The 18,650-nt window shown below is 41.0% G+C and overlaps 1 protein-coding gene across 5 annotated transcripts in view; it reads right to left on the reverse strand.

Moving 5' to 3' along the window:
• The window catches only part of RIPOR2 (RHO family interacting cell polarization regulator 2), a 178,133-nt gene extending 159,816 nt beyond the window's left edge, over nt 1-18,317 (reverse strand). For 4 of the 5 annotated variants that reach the window (XM_032462595.1, XM_032462598.1, XM_006182206.3 and 1 more), the window contains exon 1: nt 17,974-18,179. In XM_032462595.1, the coding sequence (XP_032318486.1) occupies nt 17,974-18,049 (76 nt within the window). In that variant the 5' untranslated portion in view covers nt 18,050-18,179. Of the gene's footprint in view, nt 1-17,973 lie in introns of all 5 variants that reach the window. The other variant, XM_014557186.2, reaches the window with a different exon arrangement.
• Between the last annotated feature and the right edge of the window lie 333 nt (nt 18,318-18,650).

Consider the following 18,650-nt stretch of genomic DNA (forward strand, 5'->3'; position numbering starts at 1 on the left):
ACAATTTCTTGCTGCAGTTCACATGAAACACACACACTACTACTATATTTGGATGGACCAAATCTATTCAATCTCCAGTCCAGGGTAGAGAAAAGTGGAGGCAGAGGGGTGTCAGGGTTTTTGGCATAGAAATCAGGGGTAGGGGACTGAGAAAAGGAAGATGAATGTTTATGTCATTCAGGAACTTTTACATGGTTGCAAGAAACTTCTCTGAAAGTGGCCCCCAAAATAGGAGGCAAATGAACATAAAACCATGTTTACTACTAGAAACTAAAGCTTTGTGAGAAATCTTGAATTTATGGTGAGGGAGGAATGGAGAGGGGATGGGAAAGCACATCTGGTCATTCTTTGATCTCCTCCCCTCAATCCTGAACTTGGGCTTTGAAGACCCCATTATTGGAGGATATTTATTTAATGGTTGATTTCCCTCTACCAGCTACTTCCTTCCCCTTCTGTCATTTTGTAACACATGCCAATGCTCTCCCTGTCCTCTCTTTTTGCCCTGAAAAAATACGATGAATGCATAAAGACTTATTGGTACTGAAAAAAAATCAAGGTGCAGACACAAGTATATAGTGTGTCTACTAATTGCTGTTTCTTTGCAGACCACTATGTGGTAGAGGACAATTATAACTGATTTAGCCAGAAGAGCTATTGCATGGAGAAATGGGGTTGAGGGGGAGGAATCTCATCTTGGTAAGAAAGACAGTAATGGCAGGATGAAGTCAGATTTGTAAAATGCAAACTCAGGGATGCACTTCATACCCTTCCTGATTCTATCATTTCTTTCTGGGGACATCTGCTGAGCCTCTACCATGAAACAAATATTTCTGGGCACAAAATTACAAAGAGAAATAAAATCATGTTTGTCCCCAAAAAGCTCACAATCTAATAAGGAAGAAAGAAATGTAATTTCATTACTGTTAGGTAGGAAATAAAGTTGTCAAATACACATAAATCCTAAGAAAATCCCAAAGGTGAGACAAAACTAAATGTTCTACTTAAGAAAACAAAGGTTTAGTTGAACAATCCTTAAATGACAGTTGTGTTTAGTGACAAGAACCCATAACAGAGATTTAGGTTTGCCAATAAAAGTAAAAAGTTGATCATTATACAAAATTACTTAATAAGGAGCTATGCTTTTATAGGAAAATCAGATCAGTGGATAATGTATTATATATCCTTGCTTTTTTCTATTGAAGCATGAAGACATGTTTCATGTTCGGTTTAGAAAAACTATAAAGTGGCACCACCTGGTGGTCACTACCCAAAGTGTCTGAATTAGCCTCGCAATTTCAAATACAGTGATCTTGACTAGCTCAGCCTTCTTACTAATGTTTACATTAAAGTAGCAAATTGATATATGTTCTCAGAAAATCAGAAACTTAAAGAAAACATTGAAAATTCCAGCTGAAGCAAACTCAGTAATATCCAGAATAATCTATCACCAAAAAAGAGAGTTTGTATATAATCATCATTGGGTAGTATTGGATTTCCATTGTATAATAAATAAGAATGTCTAACAAGATTATACTATATAGCACAGGGAAATATTTACAAGATCTTGTGGTAGCTCACGGTGAAAAAGTATGAGACAATGAATATATGTATGTTCATGTATAACTGAAAAATAGTGCTCTACACTGGAAATTGACACAACATTGTAAACTGACTATAACTCAATAAAATAAAAATAAATAAATAAATAAGAATGTCTTATTCTGTTACTTTTTCTCCACTTCTAAAAAAAAATCAGAGAAACAAAAACAGCCAACAAAAACAATTTATTTGTTGAAAATTTGTCCTATAGAATTTTCCATACTGGTCTGGGCTGATTACTTCCTCATGGTGTTGCTTACTTTGTTCCTCTGTTCCTTATATCCTATAAACTAGTAGTTTATAATATCTAGATTAGATGAGATCTTGATTAGATTCCAGTTCTTTTTTTTTTTTTTTTTTTTTGGTAAGACTACTCGTAGGTGATGCTGTATGCTTCCTATTTTCATCAAAACCCCAAGTACATATGTCTAGTCGTGATGTTAAGATCAGCTGGTGGGTTCATATGATGTCAATCAGATCCCTCTTTTATGAAGTTCCCCCATAACTTCCCACTGATATCATTGTCTCTATCCATTATTTCTTGACAATAGCAAAATGGTGATTTTATAAATTCTATTATTCTTTCTACACTTATTAGCTGCAATTTCCTCATCATCTCTAGTTAGCTTGAAGTAGAGTTCATATAAGGAAGAAAGGATGAATGTGTAATTTATTTATTTTAAAAATATTTTCAGGATGAGTTAGTGTTCTAGAAACTCCCAAAGGCAGTCAATGATGTTTTTGTGTTTGTTTTATTATGAATTCAAGATCGTTATGTATTTGCTGTGTTTCAACCAATAGCAGGCATTATTCTTTTTGATCCTCAAACTGTCCCACCTTTGACCAATGTGTATATTTTTAACACAAATACTCTAATATGTAACAAAGTTGTTAAAGAAACTGGCACATTTCTACACTCTCAGGATAAACTGTTACCACTTTCAAGGAGGGCAACTTAGCAATATGTATCAGGAGATTTAATTAATAAAAATAATCAGGTGTAGATAATAATTGTACAAAGATATTAATTCTAGTGAACAATTAGAATGTGATGACAATAGGCTTTGATACATTTGTATGATGAAATAGTATAGCTACCATGTGAAAAACCTGGTTTTTGCAGAATTTTTATTATTGTGGGGACTTTTTTATATTATATAAATTGAAAGCAGCAGATTACCACAATCTTATAGACATAATATGATCCCAACTATTTTGTATAAATACGTATATAAACAGAAGTCTAGGAAGACATATTTCAAAGTGTTAATAATAGTTATTCTTAGATGGTGGGATTATAGAATTTTTATGTCTCTTTGTAGTTTATTTTACAAATTATCTCCAATAATATGTATCACAGTAGATCTTATTAAAAAACAGCTATATTGAAATTTGCTTGTGAGCAATGATTTGTTATTCTTTGAATAATAAACCAAAGTAAATGTCTTTTATTGTGTTAGTGGAAATTGTACAAGAAAGAAAGAACATTTTTTTCCTCAACCAAAAGATCGTTCTAACTTAGTTAAGGCATGAAAATAAAACTGAGCTGAATTTAAAATGAAACATACAGGAGATATGTTATATTTTCCCTCCTAGGATCTGATCATTGCAATTAATTACACTTCTCCAAAAATAAATTGCCCCTGTGCTATCCAGTGAGTCAACCTGATATTTCAGCTTGATTCTTAATGTGAATGAGAGCATCAACATACATTAAGACAGGTGTGCCTGCCATTTGAATGGGTTTCCACGGGACATCCCCACCTACCAGATCCTTTTTTTTGATACTGACAGTTGCTAATTTTTGACATCTTAATGTCTAGTTGTCTGACAACCTCTGCTCCAAACCACTTATTAAGCCCTTAATTTCTGCTTTCCTTTCTTATTACCAAAGATTACTTTTTCAAGTATTCAATGTTGAAAAATCAGATAAACCCTGATGAGCTAAAAGAAAATAAAATTCAAAAAAATTCTGTCAAAACACTTTTAACAGGTTGCATAAATCCGATTTCCTGGACCTATATGACTAGCCTGTTAACTCTTTGGGGATACGATTGATATCTAGTTTATCCTTTGTTTCCTTTGCACCTAGAAAAGAGGCCAAGTTTGTGACTCTAGGTTAAATATTGTTAGGTGAATAGTTAGACAACATGTGTGATCATGTCCAGTTAACCTCCAAATATTCACACCAAATGGAGGGAAGAAGAGCCAGGAAAGGAAAGGAAGATGGGGGAGAGTTGTGGGGTAGACGGTGGGGACAGAGGTGTATGTAGAGGTGTCTGTCTCTCCACTGAACTGTCACAGCAGGTCCTCTCTGCCTCATGCCCTCTCCCACATATAGGTCCTGGTGTCCACACGGGTGGTGGTGGGAGTTCTAAGAATCCGATCTAAGATACAGTCAAAGGAAAAGGGTAACTTAAAAGCTTCTACTTAGTTAGCTCTAGGGTTCTTCTAGACAAAGAAATTCAAATAAGTGTCAGTGATGCTTAATTTTTCTGCTACTTGGAGATAATACCTTGGATTTATATAGAAACTGTCTACTGAACAACAGCACTCTAGGAGGCCAGAGCTGGGGGGCCACTGGATATCATGACAATGAGACCTTTCTAGGGTTAGAAATATAAAAGCAATGGGGCCTTTAAAAAAATGACAGAAACCAGCAAGGAAGTTCATTCTGTTCACCCCCCAACTCCCAGCAATAGCTGTGCCTTAAAAGAAGGCAAAAGTAAAAGATATTTTGAATTTAAACTGAATTTCTGAGGACAAAAAAATTTTTTTAACTCTTCAGAATATAATTGATTTTAAAAAAAGATGCTGGAATTGAGAAGAACATATATTTGTTTAAAGAAACTCACACGGAGTTTAAAACATATTCCCTGTGATGTGATAAATACGAATATTCCAACATGGCTTTGGAAACACTGATTCTGGACTTCAAGAAGCCATCATTCCCTTTACATAGTCTCTCAAGTGAGTCATTGCTCAGGAAGCATAAGAAGTTGAGTTTTCCTAGAGGTCAAAAATCAGAGCTGTAGGAGACTGAAACATGGGCTTGGATGGAATGATGGTGATGTACTGATGAGCTTTTTTATGATGCTAAGTGATGTTCTGTTTGTCCTTTAACTCAAAGTGATACAGGAAAAATATTGGGCATGAGACAATGGCCAGGTCCCAGGTCCCAGGCGAATCCTTGGGATGCAGCCTGTCATAGTGAGGGTCCTTGGCTTTGAGCAAGAATGAATTCAAGAGTGAGCCATAGTTGAGTAAAAAGTAGGTTTATTCAGAGAGATGCACACTCCACAGACAGAGTGCAGGCCATCTCAGAAGGCCAAAGAAGCCTGGGAGTAGTCAAAGCAAAACTAGATACACACTCCATAGACAGAATCCAAGCCATCTCAAAAGGTAAGAGAAAAGCAGAAGGGCCTAGGAGATACACATTCCATAGACGGAATGCGGGTCATCTTACTCAGAAGGGAGAGCAGCAGCCTCAGAGCGTGGGGTCGGTTGTGAAAAATGAAATTGGCCATGAGGTGTGGGAGTTGTTAGTTTTTATGGGCTGGGTAACTTCATGTGCTAACAAGTGGGAGGATTATTCCAACTACTTTGGGAAAGGGGCTGGCAGTCCAGGAACTGGACCATCGCCCACTTTTTGACCTTTTATGGTCAGCCTTGAAACAGTCATGGCTCGGGTTCCACTTAGCATGCTATTGTATATCAGTGAAGGACTATTGAAGCTCCAGGTCTACTGGGAGTTGAATCTTCCATCATCTTGGTGCTAATTGCTGTGTTATTCTTTTAATGGCTGTGCCCTGCCCCCTTCCTTCCTGTCTCAATGGTATTTCAAAGTCAAATTCTTAGTGTATTCGCAAACTAAAGAAACAGGAGAAATTGCATGGGATTAAAAATTACAGAGACTTGTTTTTTCTGAATCACAGGTGAGCCATTTTTGAAAGCAATGTGTTCAGAAAGACAGTTTTATGATGGGTGTCACTTAATAGGTAAAACTAAAGGTGAACAAAAACACAAAATGCTACCTAAGAGGTTTATTTTCTAGTGCTTTGTGATTCATCAGGGCTATTGCGTGCAGAAGAGAGGGCAGTGGCTTCCATCTGTTGTATTTGGTTGTTACTGCATTTTTATTAGACATTTATATAGGTATGCATTTTGCCACATGTAGAAAGGAGAGCTGAGTTTCATTATTTGAGGTCTCACTAGTTTGGATTTATGACAATTCACATAAAGATAGGTTAAAGTCTACCTTTATTTAGCAATAAAAAATAAAGGACTGAGAGTAGATTGAACAGATTTATCTTCTAAAGTACTTTGGAAGGTCAGTATGTAAACAATGGTGACACTAATTATAAAACCTTGCCCCTGAAAAATAGGAAGCTTTACAATTTCTAGAGGCACGACTTTTGTTACCCTATTTGAATTGCTGTTTGTCTTTTTTGTCCATTTTTAAAAGCAAAAAAAATTAATGTATACTTTTAATGAAACCATCTGTATGAATTTAGAATATGAATCCCCCTGCGGTTTCTTTGAATTAGTGAAGGTTCTCGGTATCACGGAGATTACAGCGGTCTTAGATGCAAGACTCTGACAGTTGGAGAGTCAACAGAGGAAAATCTTGAGGTTTGGAGCAGGAATTCCCTCTGAAAGGAAACTGGCAGTACATAAGAAGTTAAAAGCCTGGAGGAAATAAATAGCATGCCAATGAAGGCGGAGGGTAGGGAGAGGCAGGTCTGTCTGTCCTTGCTCTGTCCAGCCTTTCCATGACTGCTGAGATGTGGGTCAGGGGCTGACATTCGGGTGGGGTTGGGGGGGCTCTCAAATCCTGACACAGCAAGGCCAAAAAGAACCACTCAGGCAAAAGGCACTTTTTGGATCTTCAAGTCTCCTATAAGCAAGTGTTCAATTTTTCAAACATTAAAACAACAACAAAAAGAGTGAGCCCATGAAGGACTTTCTGATAAATTATATTTTTAAAATAGGAAAAGATTAAGTTTTAAAGGCATATTCTAATTCGCTAGACTAAGAACAGATATTTGTATGGTTCTGCACACTGACAAAATACTTAATGATCACGACTATTACAAGAGGTAGGTTCCAACCCACCGGTTTGGCCAATGAGCCTGGCAAAGCGGAAGCACAGGATGTAACGGAGTTGATCAGTGGCCGAGCCTGCGGGGGAGTTGTTAGAAGGGGAGAGCAAAGGGGAAGTACAAACCCATCCCCAGGGTCAGAAAGGAAAGTCTGCGATGGGAGGGTCAGTGTCTAGGCTCCAAATACAGACGTGTAGGTGCATGGTTTCTGTTTCTCCCCGCTGGGGACGGAAGGGAAAGCATTCATTCTCCGGTCCCAGCTCCGCCAGTAAAAGGGTCACCAGTCTCGCAGTGGCAGCGTTACAAATGGCAGACTAGGAGCGGAGACCCTTTTGGGTACAGAGGGAGGCATCTTCCTGTGAGCGTGGGAGCGGCCCTGAACCCAGTCTGTGCAGGGGAGGAAAAGGGCCCCTGGGTGTGGATCACCACATCCTGGAGCAATCTGAGGTCTTGCCCTGCCCTGTGCTACAGCTCCGCTCTGCGGCAGTGCCACGCGGGGAGACACAATGGTCACAAGCCACCGCCAGGATGGGAAACCTACTTAACCAGTGGGAAGAAGCAAGTTCCGTGGATCAAGGGATCACCAAACCTGGCTGGACTCCGGAGGCAGCAGCTTCTCAGCTGGTGGAGGTGAGGCGGAGGGGTCCAGCTTTCATTCGGTTTTGGAGCAGACAGGCAGGCTGTCAGCCGGAAGTTGATATTGCCAAGATACACACCAGCTCTGAGCCCAAGGGAGCTGGGTGCTCAGATTTGTTTCTGGGTGGTCTTCACCACCCCGTCTAGCATAGAAAAGAATCCAGGGACTCAGGGTAGATATCCCATAAAGATTTTAACATTTGGTGAGCGTTTTCCTTCTGTATATTTCACAAACACCTGAACATTTAGCACAGCACTGGAAGATACTGTTCCCAGCAGACACCAATTATCTCTTTGACCCCCGTCAGACGTGGCCAGCCCTTGAGTCCACCTTCAGAAGACTCTCGGAGCTGGGTGCATTTCAACAGGGCCAACATTTTGAGATTTGGGGAGGCGTGGGAAGATGGATTTTCCGAAAGATAGTGCAGGAAGCTGGAAAAACTGCTAGATTGGTAGTCAGCTGATTGGGGATTAAGCCCTGGTGGTAACAGTTCTAGCGGTGAAAACTGCTCTGCACTTGGACAGAAGTGACTCTGAATCTTGGCTGTGTTCTGCCCCTTAGTAGCTGTGTGGCCTTCAGCAAGTCCTTTAATTTCTCTGAGCCTCCAAATCCTCACCTGCTAAATGACTACAATGACCAATTTCACAGGGTTTGGACTAAGAATGAAGTGAAAGAATGACTCACACATTCTGGCCTGGCACAAGTGCTGTCCCCAGTAAGGATAGATGTTCTCTCTCATTCCTTTTTCGCTGAGCCCCAGTTTCCACAAGAGTGAAAAGTGGGATAATAATACGATCATTCTAACTCACAGGAGAGTTGGGAGTCTCCAATGAGATAACGGATGTGAAATCACGTCTACTCATAAGAATGTAAGGTTTGAATCATTCCTATCAGGTTGACATTTTAGGACCCATCATCTGGGCCACCTCTGCGTCAAGAAGCAATGGAGTATAAGTCAGAGAAAGACAAATATCATATGGTATCACTTATACGTTGCAATCTAAAAAGAAATGATACGAATTCTATTTACAAACCAAAAATAGACTCAGGGACATAGAAACCACACTATGGTTACCAAAGGGGAAAGGGCGGGGAGGGATAAATTAGGGGTTGGGGATGAAAAGACACACGTGACTATCTATAAAACAGATAAACAAGGACCTACTGTATAGCACAGGGAACTATATTCAATTTCCTGTAATAACATATAATGGAAAAGAATCTGAAAAGAAAAAAAAATACATGTATGTATATGTATAACTGAATCACTTTGCAGGACACTGAAACTAACATAGTAAATCAACTACACTTCAATTAAAAAAAAAAAGCAGTAGCGGCAATAGAGAGGAGTGGGTTTGGCTGCTGTGGGAAGAGGTAAGGCAAGGCCCTGAGAACGGGGCTGTGACTGGGACTCAGGGAGACGTTATTTATTAATACAACTGGAGGCAGCAGAGTCCTGGAAGAGGTTACCCTTGAAGAGGTGATGAAAAAAGGGGTGCACAAGAAATCAAGAGCAAACTCTGGCCTGGGTGAAAAAGGATGCATATTGACTGTACCAAGAGGGTAAGGGGTCTGACCGAAGTCTCCCAGGTGATCAGAGGCAAGACCTGGAAATAAATACCATACCCTTGGCAGGGACAGTCACACCCCCCCACCCCCCCACATCACCTTCTCAGATGATACAGAGAAGGAGACAGCATTAGCAGTGACGGTGAATAAAAAATATGTAGTCTCACCCTGAGGCTTATGTTTCTCATCTTAAAAACCAAGCAACTTCATTTTAGCTGTGGAAGAAATCGATTTCTTATCCTTTGGGGGAGTAATAACAATGTGTAGTTTGCTCAGTTAAAAGCTGGACTAAAAACATAAAGCTAAACATGATTTCCTGAAGAAATCAAGACATTCCTTCCCTCTTTTCCATCTGTGTGCAAGATGTTATTGTTCTCGATGCAAAACACAGAATTTGAACTCAGGAAAGAAAATGGAGAGAGAAAGAACAGGGTGGCTGGAAAGCTCTTCAACCCCAGCAGGACTCCTGGACCCTCTGCAACTGTGTCTTGGCTTCTCAGGGCCAGTACAGCCTCAACTGGAGAATGGCTCTTCCCTCTCCCCTACCCCAGTTCTCCTGCCTCCCCTGGCCTCTGCTCTTTTCTGTCAGCCTGGCTGTAGATCTTACATAGAAGAAAACAGTCCCTGACTTGTGTCCTGGTTCTGTCATCACATACAGTGTCAGAGAAAAAAATGTAGGGTTGGTCCATTCTGAACTGTAATCATTTACTGCTGATTCAATAAAGTATCTCTGAGTCGTTCCCACTAATACTCCTAGGGTGCAGATGAGACACAGTGGGACTCCAGAGAGGTTCCCTGTCCCTGATTTGCCTCAAGCTTCCTGAGAGGGGAACACAGCCATGAGGACCATGAAGACCTCGGGGGTTGTCCATTCTGGTGATCGCTGTTTGCCCATGCTTTTTGGTGATTAGAGATCTTACCACATGCAAATGATTATACCTTCTAAAAATACATCCAATAATGGATATTACTCTGCAATGAGGAGGTACAAACATGTATGCAACAACATGAACCTTGAGTGCATTATGCCAGATGAAAGAAGCCAGGCTCACAGAATATGAAAACAGATATATGTATATTCATATATGACTGAAGAATTATGCTGTACACCAGAAACTGACACCACATTGTAAACTGACTATACTTCAATTTTAAAAAAGTGAAAAAAAAAAAAAAAAAAGAAGCAGCCAGACTCAGAAGGCTACAGACTGTAGATTCCATTTTTAAGACATTCTGAAAAAGGCAAAACTCTAAGGACAGAAAGCAGATCACTGGTTGATGCTAGCTGGGGTTGAATACAAAGGAGCATGAGGGAATGTGTGAGGTAGGGGAACTTTCATATCCTGATTGTGGTGGTAATTACACAACCACTGGCGTTTTCCAAGGCTTACGGGACCATAGACTAAAAAATAAAAGTGCTCTTTATAAAAAAGTACTCTAAATAAATAATACATCAAAAAACTTGACTACATTTTTAAAAGAACCATTAACAAAGAATAAATGCTACATATATTGAAGTGTTTAGAGTGAAGTGTATGGATGTCTGGAACTAACTTTGAGAGCATTAAAAATAAGGTTTATTGATGGATTGATAGTGGGATCGATATACAGAGAGATATAAGATAAAGCAAGTATAGTAAAATATCCGTGGTAGAATCTAGGTGGTAGTTATATGGATGCTCCCTTTATAATTCTTTCAACATTTCTGTGAGCGAAAATTGTTGCTAATGAAATCTTGGAAAAAACTGAAAAATACATCTAACACATTCCTTCATCATCTGTACCATTTAGAGAGTACTTGCAGGCCCACAAAATTGCTTTCATTGTCTCTGATAGGCTCTAAAGAGCAACCTTTCTCTCCCTTTGAAATCATCCTGACAGAAGGAAAGCCTCCTCTTGGTCCAGAGTGGGGGAAATCTCTGGGGATTCTTTGCGGGCTCATTTACATGTACTTGCTATCTTCACGTTAACACAATATTAGCAAGTAAGTACTTTATGGCTTTTGTCACTTGCTTGGAAATTGAAGGATTGCATTAATTTGACTCTATTCATAATAAATCCTCAGGGAACAAAGCTCTGGGCACAGCAATTTAAAGAGTTAGCAAATATCCCAGACTCTGTTTTTCTTGATCTTGTGTGGCTCTTTTTAGGGCAGGCTCAGGTTTAGGATGCCCCTTTCTGTTCCATTCTATGATGGAGATAAGTGCCAAGCCACCCAAGCACAAGGACATCCTGGTGCCTTGGAAACCAGGGACCAATGGCACCAACCTGCGACAGGACAGGAAATGGTCGTGTTTCCCAATCACCCTTCATTTGGTAGAGGATGAAAAGATTTACCCTTCAAGGAGTGTGTGTGGGATAGTTTTCTGAAAGTAGACACACAAACCCTCTCCTGATTACTCTGACCTTTTCAACACTCCTCATTACCATCTGGACAGCACGGCATGGCTGGAGGGTCAGAGACATCCAGGCTTTGTGAATACTAAAGGGGATGTTTCAGTTCCTATCCAGTACAATCCATTTTTACAATTACAATCATTTTTTTTTGTCTATTTAAGTGAATCAGATTTGATACATATAAAATGCCCAAATTCTGCAGACTTCCATTTGGATTTGGTTGTGTTGATCCAGTCTAAAGATATTTATGGCTATTGACTGTCCAAAAGGTATTCAAGTTACATTGTTAAATGAAACAAGCAAGTTGCAGAACAGAGCCTGTGAAAACAATATACTGAGTGTATTTTAGAAAAGGAAAGGGAGCCCTGTGCTGAATGATGGGGGGCTGGGAATTCTAGATGACTTTCCCCCTCTTTCTTATGTGCTTCTGTATTGTTTGATTTTTATAAAACAAAGACATAACAGCTTTGTATCAGATCAAAACTAGATGATGTTTATATTTTAGCACTACTGCCTAAGTTCAGATCTTGATAGTCTTATCAGCTTGTGTGTGTGTGTACACATACATATGCACATATTCTTACACAGTTAAACAGTTTCTTGGTTCTTGATATTTCAGAGGAAAAACTCATACTCACATAGTGGCTCGTCTACAGGCTGACATATTTCAAGATGGTTTCCATCCCCTAAGATTCTCCTTCCCCCCAACTTAATAAACTATCTTAATGCTTCTGAAAAAATTTGCTATATGGGTAATTTTCTGCTTCCAGCCAGAGTCCAAGTTGTTATTGTAGCAATTAACTTTTGGGCTCTTTAGATCCATCCACCAACAACCAATCAGAGGACGAAAGGCTTTCAGATTTGTCACTAAGCTCCGAGTTCTCTAATCCTGCTGCCATTTTCTTTCTTTTTAATTGTGGTGAGTTGTATTCATATTTGTTTCTTCTTCCTCTCCTTCCCCTTTCCCTCCACACCCTCTCTTTTGTCTGTCCTTGGCTGGAGACAGCTAAAATATCTGTCCAGATCGATGTACATACAAAGAGAGCCCTTTCTCAACCAACAGAACCCCTTTGAATTATTCAAAGTCTCTCCCTTTCTCCGGTTTCCCATCCTTTTCTTCCTTGACCGTGTAAGCTGGGATGGGCCATTTGGCAGTGGCACTACTTGACTCAATCGTGCAGGCAGGAAGGAGGAGGGTAAGGCTTCTATGGAAGCAATTAATCTTCTGGATGCTGAGAAAATCTGTCATGTCTGAAGGTATATAAATAATTCTTATGCCAGTATGAATATTAGGCTCCCCAAAATACAGTCAGATTCTCAGTCACTGAGAAGAGCTGGTAAACAAGATGCAGAACTATCTCAGGCCCTGGGGGGCCAGCCTGCCCCTTGTCTGGGCTGAGACCATTCATGGGCAACTTTAGGAGGTTGTTTAGATTAGAGTCTAGGAAAACATGTGACCCATGAGTTAAAGAAATGTTCTAAAAGCCAGCTTTATTTTTTTATACTGAGAGTGACCCCCTAGCTTACCTCCCCCCAAATCTCTTAAGCTTATGGCTTTAAAGGAAATAGAAGCCAAGAGAGGAATGCACGGGGTGTAACAGAACAGAGAAGGCCAGCAACTGCCGCACAGGAATCTGACGTTCTCGAGCAATTCCAAAGTCAGAAGGATGACAAGGTACCAGGGCAGCACCACGGCTTCTGCTCTGGTCAAGGACGTTTGGGTGTTGGTATCTGTATCCAGGCTGAAAAGCTAAACCTGCAGCCTTATGGCTTCCTCAAGCCGGGGCAAAATCCTAGAGGGGAGGAGCGTTGGAGAGAAACGTGAGAGTCGCTCCAGCCCGACAGCAGTCCGACCCTCACCAGATAACAGGTAAGCCAGGCAGAAAGCTGATAGTTGCCGGGCTGCTCTGTAAGCTGATGCTGGGTCTCTGGCCAGCAGGGGCCATCTGCAGAGTGGGCGGCCCTGCGCCGAAGGAGGATACTAGGAAAGGCGCGGGCCAGCCCCTGCATCCACCAGCCCCTCTGGCTTCCTGGGGCCTCAGTTTCATCCGGAGACACAGAGGTATTTAGAAAAGGCTCCAAGACCTTGAGTGCCCTCCAAAGCCACACGGGGTGAGGAATAACCTGCTGAGTTCTTACCTCCTTGTGTATAACTGCCAGTCCAGGAGAGCCTCCCTTCAAAACCACACTCGCACTCCCATGACAGCCCCCCGGGATGGGTTTGTGGAACTCAGACCGCTGCCTACAGGTCCCCTTCTTGCCCAGTCACAAGAACATCACCACACTGAGTCAGGAGAATGAAGAAGCAGAACAAGACAGCTATGTCACATTGACACTGGGGAGGAAGTCACCAGTGGTATAGGCCCCTGAATCTCAACCGGGTATCAGCTTTGTCACTGTTGCCTTCTCAGGGACACAGAGAACATGTTTCCACTCCTTGAATCAGATCCACAGAGGGCACTACCACCCTGCAGCTCTCCCCAGACATGGAGTGCCACCTTTTAAGGTGGCAAAGCAGTAAGGTCCACTTGGGCTGGGGCCACCTGTATGCACTGACTTGTACTGAAAACAGCCCGGGGATCCACTATGGATGGAAAACACGACCCCCAGCTTCCCAGAAGAACAGGAGTTAGTTGCAACCCACAGGGGTCACAGTGGTTTTCCCCTGGCATGGCTGGATTACCTCCTGCCTGGTGTGGGACCAGCTGGTGGGGTATGGGGAGTAAAGTGAGGTGATGTTAGGAGCTGAGGAAGGGGGGCTGCCTTCCCCAGTATGGCATCCTCCCCAGCTCATAGGTGTGATGGTGACAATGGCAGTCCCTTTCTCCTGTCCCCACTGTATTTGTTACCATTACCAGTCTCTCAGATTCCAGTAGCTACCCCTGCCATATGCCAGGCACTGGACAGATTTATGTCTTTTAATCCCCCCAATAACACCGTGAGGTTGGTATCATTATAATAACCATTTGGGGCTTAAGGAAGTGGACACTCAGAGAGTGTAGTGACTTGCTCACAGGCCAATAGCTAAGATGTAGAAGTCGGATGTGAAGTCAAATTTCTCTTTTATCAGACTAAAAATAGACTTGCCATATGACCCAGCAATCCCACTCCTGGGCATATATCCAGAAGGAACCCTAATTCAAAAAGACACCTGCACCCCAATTTCATAGCAGCACTATTTACAATAGCCAAGACATGGAAACAACCTAAATGTCCATTGACAGATGACTGGATAAAGAAGTTGTTGTATATTTATACAGCCATAAAAAATGACAACATAATGCCATTTGCAGCAACATGGATGTCCATGGAGAATGTCATTCTAAGTGAAGTAAGCCAGAAAGAGAAAGAAAAATACCATATGATATCACTCATATGTGGAATCTAAAAAAAAAGAAGACAAATAAACTTAAATATAAAACAGAAACAGACTCACAGACATAGAATACAAACTTGTGGTTGCCAGCAGGGAGGGGGTTGGGAAGGGACAAACTGGGAGTTCGAGATTTGTAGATACTGACTGGTATATATAGAATAGATAAACAAGTTTATACTTTATAGCACAGGGAAATATATTCAAGATCTTGTAGTAGCTCATGGCGAAAAAGAATATGAAAATGAATATATGTATATTCATGTATGACTGAAAAATTGTGCTGTACACCAGACATTGACACAACATTGTAAACTGACTATAACTCAATAAAAAAACCCTCTCTTTTATCAAAGCTTATACATCCGGTAAACTTTCTTTCCTTTCACCACCCCGAACTGTAGCAGACTCAAGGAAGACAAGGGTCACAGGGTACCCTCTTATCTGTGCCCACCCCTCATTGCCCACGTGACACTGCTGTCATCATTCAGAAAATCCAGGTGCCTTCTGAGCTCTGTCTAGACCCCTTTTTACCTGGGGAGGTCTCAGGGAAAGCAGCTTGATATGGTTTTTGGGGTGTCAGATAAGCCCCTCCTTAAGATATCTGTCCACCATCCCATATTTGGGTCTTTCTCTGACGGCCTCTTTTATTTTTTTATTTAAACAATTTATGTAATTGATGGCCTCTTTCAAAATCCAGATATCCCTAAGAAGGGTAACACATTACAGCTCTCAAATCTTGGCTCCATAATTTCTCTACTTTACACTACTATAGACTTTAAATAATGTAAATATCCCACTACACACTCTGGTAGTGAAAAGAAGTGAGAGAGACCAGGGGAAATTGGATTTTGGGAGTCACTGCTTTAATATGAATATACTTCTGATTGAATTCAAACCTTTTTGAGTATACTGGGTGCCAGGAGTTTTGCTAAGGGTTACAGGCATTAGGGGAACACACGAAGAATTGATCTCTACCTGGGAGATTTGACAATGAACTATGCATTAAATAATATCAGAGGGTCATTGTTAATTTTATTAGTCAGCTATGTAGAAAAAGGTCCTTATTTTTTAGAGATGCTCTTACTAAAATGTGTAGGGTTGAGATGTCATAAAGCCTGCAATTTATTTTAAAATATTTCAGCAGGAAAGCAAATGAAGTGAATATGGCAAGATGTTAACAATTGTTAAATTAGATGATGGGTATATGAGATTCATTATATTATTTTCTCTACTTTTCTGTATGTTTGAAAATTTTTCACAGTAAACAGTTAAAAAGGAAAACAGAGCTTTCCAGTAGCTCAAAATCAAAGTTCTATTGCAAGGCTAACAACTGGATTTTGTAGCAAGCAGAATTCTAAGATGGTCCCATGATTCTTGGTGCTTAGTATACATGCTCTGTATAATTCACTTATGTAGAGTGTGGGCAAAATTTGTGAATGTGATGAGATTTTACTACCATGACTAGGTTTTGTTATACAGCAAAGATGAAAAAATTTGCAGATGTAATTAAAGTCCCTGATCAGTTGATTCTGAACTAATCAAAAGAGAAATTATCATTGGTGGACCAGACCTAATCAGGTGCTCACTTTAAAGGAGAGATTACAGGCAGCAACAGACACTCCCTCATTGGCCATGAGGAATTAGAACTGCTGTGTTGTAAAAAGGGCCATGTGGCAGGGAACAATGGGTAGCCTTTAGTTGTTCAGGTCCTCAGTCTTACAACCACAGTGAACTGAATTCTTTCAACAACCCTGAATTTGAAAGGACACCTAGAGCCTCAGAGGAGATCACAGACCTGGTTAATACATTGACTGCAGCATTGGGAGACCTGAGCAGATTCATGCCCAGTCTCCTGACCCAAAGAAACCATGAGATAATAAATATACATTGTTTTAAGAAAAATAAGCTTGTGATAATATATTATGAAGCAATAGAAAAAACAAATCCATATCACCTCACACCAGTCAGAATGGCCATCATTCAGAAGTCCACAAATGATAAACACTGAAGAGGGTGTGAAGAAAAGGGAAACCTCCTATACTGTGGAGAGGAATGTAGTTTGGTGCAGCCATTATGGAAAACAGTATGGAGATCCTCAAAAAACTAAAAATAGACTCACCGTATGATCCAGCAATCCCATTCCTGGTCATATATCCAGAGGGAATTCTAATTCTTAAAGATACATGCACTCTAATGTTCACAGCAGCACTATTTACAATAGCCAAGACATGGAAACAACCTAAATGTCCATCAATAGATGACTGGATAAAGAAGTTGTGGTATATTTATACAATGGACTACTACTCAGTCATAAAAAAGAATAAATATGCTATTTGCAGCAACATGGATGGACCTAGAGATCATCATTCTAAGTGAAGTAAGCCAGAAATAGAAAGAAAAATACCATATATCACTCATACGTGGGATCTAAAAAAAGAAAAAAAGAAGATACTAATGAACTCATCTACAAAACAGAAACAGACTCAGACAAAGAAAACAAATTTACGGTTACCAAAGGGGAAAGGGAAGGGAGAAGGATAAATTAGGAATATGGGATTAACAGATACACATTACTGTAATATATAATAGATGAATAACAAGGATTTATTGTATAGCACATGGAACTATAGTCAATATCCTGTAATAACCTAAGTGGAAAAGAATCTGAAGCTATACACTTGAAACCAACACAATATTGTAAAACAACTATAGTTTAATAAATAAAAAATAAATAATAAAATCTCCCTCTTGGTTAGAGTTCCTGTCAACTCAAGCGGAACCCTATGTGAGTATAATGTAAGCTATATATGATTGGATTGGGTCCCTTGAAGGAAATGTGACTCACTGAATCCTTGAGTTTCACCCATTCTAATTACCCGGCTGATACCTGTTTCAGACATCGCATTTCCCACCCATCCCCACCCCACACACTGTAATAAATGAAAGTTCCAGCACACACACAACATCTTGACTGATGTAAATATTGAGTGGTACTTCCCATCTAGGTGGAGGCATGAAGAAAAGAGGCCCTCATCTTGCTTGCTACTTGAAACAAAGTGACTTACTTACCTCTAACTAGGATAGAGCTGAAGGGAGGAAATAGGAAGACAGAGTAAAAATTAAGAAAAGACCATGAGAAGAGGGTGCCCAGGACGTGGAGGAGGAGGTGGAGGGGGAAGCTTGGAGTGGATTTGCATGAGGGACAGGAAGGAGTGTGTTGGGGAAAGGTGTGCAGGGAAGGGAAGGGAAGGCAGTGGAGGAGAGAGGAGCGGGCATCACCCGGGAACACTCACGGTTGAGCTGCCGCCTCCGGATCCTGTCCCTCCATGGCCTGTTTCTGATCCAGTGCAGTCGCGAGGGTAACACCATGGTCCCAAAGTGAGGGTCTAATACCTCGTCATGGCTGGGGAACAAAAAGTCTCGCAGCGATACAGGAAGTCAAGGCCAGACGTAAAAATTAAAAAAAAAAAAAAAAAAAAAAGCCCTCTTCTCCTTTTTTATATCCGAGGCTTCCGTTGTCTTCTTTTATCTTGTAACTTGCCTTTCCTTTTCTTCCTTTAACTCCCAACTGGCCCAAAGGCAGCTGCCGCGCTGGGCTGCCCGGCGGAGCCTGTCCCGGCCTCCTGTGCCATGTTTTATGCATGAAGGTGATGGGGCGGTAATTTATTCACGCTGAGCTGATCGCTGGGCTCCTGTGTCTGCCCCACGTCAGAGGCTGGGGGAGGGCAGGTGTATCTGTCTGCACGGAAGAATGGCCTGAAATGGGAATCCCTCTCCGCAGGCAGGATTGAAGATCAGCGCTTGGCTGCCAGGAACACAGGCAGGGCTGCTGGAACTCAAATCAGGGCCACGGCTGGCACATTTTAGGCCATGTGATTTATTAGCTACTGGGTCTCTAGCGCTGAAGAGAGTGACTGGCACGGGGTATGTGAACAATAAATGTTTGTCGCATCCGTGAGCGGTTCGGTGA

This window comes from Camelus ferus, chromosome 20 (assembly GCF_009834535.1).
Source record: "Camelus ferus isolate YT-003-E chromosome 20, BCGSAC_Cfer_1.0, whole genome shotgun sequence".
Lineage (NCBI taxonomy): Eukaryota > Metazoa > Chordata > Mammalia > Artiodactyla > Camelidae > Camelus > Camelus ferus.